At 38.4% G+C, this 6,009-nt stretch overlaps 1 protein-coding gene across 1 annotated transcript in view; it reads right to left on the reverse strand.

Annotated features, from left to right (window-relative positions):
• Positions 1–567: 567 nt before the first annotated feature.
• Positions 568–6,009, reverse strand: part of TMEM62 (transmembrane protein 62) — a gene marked incomplete at both ends in the record, with an annotated part of 11,085 nt that continues 5,643 nt past the window's right edge. Inside the window, 4 exons of the mRNA XM_009873921.1 lie at positions 568–672; positions 2,192–2,276; positions 3,245–3,358; positions 4,988–5,147. Coding sequence (XP_009872223.1) covers positions 568–672; positions 2,192–2,276; positions 3,245–3,358; positions 4,988–5,147 — 464 coding nt within the window. The remainder of the gene's footprint in view (positions 673–2,191; positions 2,277–3,244; positions 3,359–4,987; positions 5,148–6,009) is intronic.

Below are 6,009 nucleotides of genomic sequence, written 5' to 3' on the forward strand. Positions count from 1 at the left end.
TTACGTGACAAGTGAAAAGATTATTTCAAATGCTGGCCTTTTCCCAGGATTACAGTAAGACACGTGAAAGACACGGTGATAAACAATTCCAGCTTGTCTCAGCTTAGAAGTGAAAGCAGGCAGGCTGCGCTGTGCTCTGCATCTTCTGCTGGCTGCCAAGAAAGTCACTATTTTTGTAACATATTATCAGAGAAGTAAGGTAACGCTGTTAGCATCAGAGCCCAGGTGTCTTAGTGACGTCATGTGAAATGTGCATTTCCACATACTCGCTTTACACCAAGGCACAACCAGATCTTCCTCAAAGAGTAAGTGAAAACCAAATTAAATTAAAACACACTCACTTTCAAAGTAGTAATTTGTTTAATTTATCCTAGGGCTTCTAAGTTATGCTCTTACAAACAAACCTTTAGTCTTGTTGGACATTAACTTTTCAAGTTCCACATAGATTTTGTAAGTTAAGTAGATTTTCCTCCTTCTCCAAGATGTCAGAAGTCTAATTTTTCATCAGGATTTGATATGTAACCTCAAAACACTGATTTTTGTCCTCCTGTGCTCTAGGTTACTTACCCAGAATGGTGTATAAATTCAGAACCAGAATTGAGTAATAAAAGGTGTTCATTTTACTGAAGACGTGAAGGGAATATGAGGTCAGAGTAAGTAATCCTGGCTTGTCTAAAAAGAGATAACATTCAAGAAAAATACGCTTGATTCAGGTAGCAAAACACAGACACATAAATATATTGGTCTTTCTGAAACAACTCTGCACATTATGCATTAAGTTAAATAAGAAATATAAAAATAATGTCGGTATGCCTACAGAACAAGTGCAAGGGAATGCATTTCTGCTATTACTGTGATAATTAAGGAACTGATCAATAGAACATCTATGTTAAAAACAGTAGAAGAAGCTGCCATTCTAAATGAGTACACTTACTGTATGTAAACAAAACTGAATGACCATTCTACACCCAGAAAATGAAGTTAGCTAGAATGAAAAACATGGAGAAAGTTCACATTAGATGAAAAGCAAGAGATTCAAAGCAGTAACTGTGCAAACCCAAAAGGCAGGTCAGCATGGACTAGATTAACGGGATTTTCTTCGATTAAATCTACTTAGTGAGATCTGATAAAGCGACTCAGATAAAATGACGGCTAGGCGTTAACATGGCAGCATTCTGACACAGGTGTGGTGTTAGCAAAAAACCCACAATATCCATTTGCTAACCGAAGCAGACAATTCACAGATGGAGATCTACAGAGCCTACCCACAGAAATTACCTTTTAAAGGCTGCCCTTCTCACAAAGAGTGAACTCCCTGATGGCAAGTTTGACCTCTGGAAAGCAACAGCTCTAAAGAATTTGCTTGCTAATTTGTAAAACATTGGTCAAGGTCTACCAGGACGTAGCTGATCACAGAAAGCTAGCTCTTCTCATTTTTAGCTGCCGATTTCCATAAAGGCAACTGAAAATCTATTCTTCTACGTAAGCAGTTGCTGTAGTTACCTCAGGATGCTACGTGATTATGAGTATAAAGGAAGGGACAGACGCTGACATGAATCGGAAGGGAGGTGGCTTCCAGAATAATCTCATTAGTAAGGTGTGGTTCCAACAGTTGTTTAAAGGATAAACACCCTGAGCTTAACAGTATTAATTTTCATTTACCAGATTTAGCACCAACAAAATAGCAAGTTGTGACAGAACTAGCCTTAATAATATTCTTTTTAGAACGACCCAAGCCTGCTCAAGGTCCTTGCATAGATTAACAAAATACGATTTTGTAGAAGTAAATCTCTTTCTCCACTCAGTTGACAGAGAATTCTGTGCCAGCTGCAGTAAAACAAGCACACAGACAGAACTAACAGAAAATAAAACATTCCTTTCCCTATGCACTGAATTCCTCTGTGAGAAAATTAAAGTGAAAACTTTAGACTTTAATTATTTGAATTGTTGTTTGAACAGAGATACCTTACCAGGTTTTTAATTTTTAATTTACTTTATTTGATATATTGGAGGTTTTCTGCGTCCCCTTAAACGCAAAATGGCAGCTCCTGAGAACTCAATCAAACTCGACGCAAAATGCATACGGTGATTAGTGCAATTACTTGTATATTCTTGGCATACAGATAAATAGTAAAAATAGTTTAGGGAAAATGAGGTCCTCTAAAAACCACAGACAAACATGGGTTCATACCTTTGAGGGCTGGCTTTTGCAGGTATCGGAAGACAACGAGCAAGGCAATCTGACTCAGCACCATCAGTCCAAAGAGCATACGAGCCTGAAAAGACAGTTGTAGCTCTGAGCCAGGGCTGGAGCAGCGGCTGCTTTTGAGCTTGCCCCACAGACGTTGACAGAACAATACGATATCGAACTGAAAAACATATTCTCAGTTTGATGGTGTCCTTGAACTGAAGAGTAAAAAAAAAACAAACCACTTAAAAAGTTTCTAAGTTACTGGACCTGCATCTTACTGACTTGGATTCAGCTGGATAGGCTGAAATTGATGGGCGTGAATCTTTTAAAACTAGGGTTTGCAAAACACATCCACTGAAAAAATGTCAACACCCTTCTGATGTAAAACATTTTCTGAGCACCCTGCTGAATAGAACTGCAGTTCAGACACTGTGGAGAGTATCTGTTACTGATTAACAAAACTAATATAAAAATTTTGAGCCAATTATGATACCATCTACAGTTGTGTGGACTTTCCCATGATGCTCTGTAAGTGCACCTAAGCTATTACAACATGTCTCCTCTGCAGGGGCTGAGCTCTAACACCTCTGGATGTGACCTGGAACTTCCTGAAGTCAACAGGAATTTTGCCCTTCTCTTTGCCAGAGCTAGCTAAAATGTCAGCAGCTGATGTGAGACTTTTTTCCAGCATTCTTGCCAGTACACATACTGCAACAGATCACAGGGAAGTTTTCTCAATTTAATGTTTAATTTTTCTACAATCTCCAGTCGTTTCTTTCCTATTTCTTGCTGTCACAAAATGTGTGTTTACCTACACCCAAGAATGGACAATTGTGACTAAACCCAGGAAGTCAATTATTTGCACAAACCATCGCTGCACACTCACGTTTGAGGCACACAACTTAAGAAAAGAAATATTTGTGATAATTCCAATGGAGTTTTATCTGAAAAAAACCAAAGTGCATTCAAGTCTACCAGGAATTAGGAAAATGCCTCCTGCAGTCCTTGGGGAAACCACCACAGAATGATGGCGGTTTTGCTCAGAGTACTTACTAGAACATAGTGGTCAGCGAGAAGAATAAGAGATGGCCAAAAGCTAAATCTAAGAGACAGGTTTTCTTCCATAGCAAATACATGCCCCCGCGTGCTAGTTCTTCCTGAAGCATCCTAGATCAATATAAAGTAAGAGAGTCATTAGATATCAGTAGTGTACAGAATACCTAGTTCAAGTTGCAGCTTTTCTGGAAGGATCCAGCTGACGGATGCGTGGCTGGCATAGTGCTGTACTAAATGCTTCTACCTACAAAGGATTACATACGGTCAAGTTTTGTAGTTTCAATTAAATTGGTGATTGTAAGATCATTATCTGAAAGTGCTACGTATGAAGGAGATCCTGTCAGAGATGCAGCAGCTTGTGAAAGGCAGTGGCCATTCACTGGCCACCACCACTACCTGTTTCCTGAAAGCTCAATTTAGATCATTGCCCATCTTAAAATAATTTGAAGATTTATTGTGCTTCTTTCTTGGTATATTTACTAAAAACTGATAAACAGTAACAGTGGAACATTCATTCAACAGTTTGGTATTTGTGCACGTGTAACACTGATAGCTTATCTTCCAGTATATAATAAATGGTTTATTTATAGTAAAGGATTCAGTATGTTTAGTGTGATTTACAGCTCAGACAGTATTTGGACAATCCCAGAAACAACATACAGCAACTGAGTATTGAAATTTTCTCCAAGTACCTAAATCAAGTTAATGCTTCACCCTCCTTACTTTCCCAAAACTATTCAGTTACTAGATGTAATAGTGATTTACGACTGGAGGGGAAACGAAATTATTTTTTTTAAATCCCATTCAGTGACCTGATAATAAACACGTATTTGCAAGCACAATGATTGCTATGCAGGCCTGTATAACCCACTTCAAAAGTTTCTCAGTTTTGTGCATACGTTTTCATCATCATTAAAAAAAACCACACCAAAAATAAACCACTTGTAAAATGCAGATTTCCCAAGTAAAGCATCACAGAAATCAGTAACAAGCTGGGAGGCAGAACACTGGCAGCACAGAAAGGCCATTACAAAAAACCAGCAGTATCACTCTGGTCCTGTGAGAAATGACACCTCGCTGGGCTCCACCAGGCAGGGCAGAGCTGCCTTTCCCCTTGCTATGGTGCAACATGTGGATTGTTAAAACAGTCCGAGTTCCTCACAAACCACTTGAAGGGGTAAAAATAAAATAGAGTACCAAGGACTGAAGCGATCACTGAAAAACATCTTTTGCACCCAGTAATCTAGTATCAGTTAAGTCTGATGTTCTGGAAAAGAGAACCTGTATTCACTGTCAGCCTGCAAGAAATCAGGAAAGAACTTCCAACTGATAATCAAAGACAGCATCCCGTCTTCCAGATCCACTTTCTTTGTCTTCTCAACTAACACAACACTACTTCCTACCTTCCTTGATCAAGACTGAATTTTTTTTTTAAAACAACCTTAAAAGTTATTTGTTGCCTGTTACTCAAAGTATTTTTGACTGATTACTTGCTCTTTTATCACGTCTTAGTAAATTTCTCACAAAAAATAAGAATTATTTCTTTTGTCCAGATGTTTGATGTATGTTTTAGTGCTCCACAGCCAGTGTTTTTTAATTTAAGAAATCATTTGTTTTTTGTAAATCAGTCAAATACTAAGGGAGGTCTGCTATCATGTATTTTTTCCCTAGTTACGGGATGCAGAAGAGTCATGGAGCAGACGTGACAACGTTGAAATTCAACCCAATTCACTACCTTACCTGGACAGTCACATCTATGTGATGGAACCCTTTGCTGTAGTTCCGTGGGCTCCACTTCAGCACGTAAAGAGGGCCAGAGACCTGATGGGCACTGCCCAGGTGAGTGCTGTCTATAGAGACTTCGACAGAGGTAATGACAGAAGGAGAGAAGGCCAGAATTCTAAGGAGAGAAAAATGAGCAAAAGACACAGATTTGTTACAATTCTTGCACATTTGTGATTAGTTCCTGAAGACAAGGCCCTTAAGATAGTGTTATCTTGTACTTGGAAAGTTCGAAAGAGTGAGAACCGTAAAATACATCTAAGGCTAATGTTAACATGGGAGCTCTTTCTTACAGTTAAAAAGAGAAGTTCAGTAGGTACTGGGCAAAAGAACAGAGTACAAAACCGGGCTCTGGAACAGATGAAAAATTGGCAGAGATCCTCAGGTGCCAGCAGAAATAATCTTAGAACTCCTGCTGTCAAAACATGTGCTAATGCAAGTGGACACATTCTCCTGCACACACCTAAACAAATACTTGTAGATGTCTTCACTAAAAACTGCCACTCTCTCTGTCTCAAGTCCTTGGTTGTTGAGTGTGGAGTTTTGGTTCCTTTTCTCTTTTTTCCTTTATTTTTTTTCTCTTTTGCTAGTCAGAATAGAACCTCTCAGTCTTTGTAACCTAATTTATGAGAAATAGAACAAAGGACTGGTATCACAGATCTGAGATACCAACAAATGCAGTATCACTTGGCAGTGCTTATATTCAGAGAAACAGTGATACTAATATAGATGTAATGTATTGCACACACAATTTCTTTCATTTCTGGTAATACAAAAGGCATTTTAGAGCATGTTTCAGTCAAATGAAGGAGTTTTATATAGTTATGATGAACAATTCTACTAATTCAGATATTGAATATAATCATAAAAATGTTCAGATAAGGTTCTAAATAGGAAACTGGAAAGTAGGTAGACTTAGTAGGACACTGCTTCCTAACTGAAAAGTATGACGAACGCTTGATTGTAATTTTGTGTAGGGA

The sequence above is a fragment of the Apaloderma vittatum genome, unplaced genomic scaffold (genome assembly GCF_000703405.1).
Source record: "Apaloderma vittatum isolate BGI_N311 unplaced genomic scaffold, ASM70340v1 scaffold17287, whole genome shotgun sequence".
Taxonomy (NCBI): Eukaryota; Metazoa; Chordata; class Aves; order Trogoniformes; family Trogonidae; genus Apaloderma; species Apaloderma vittatum.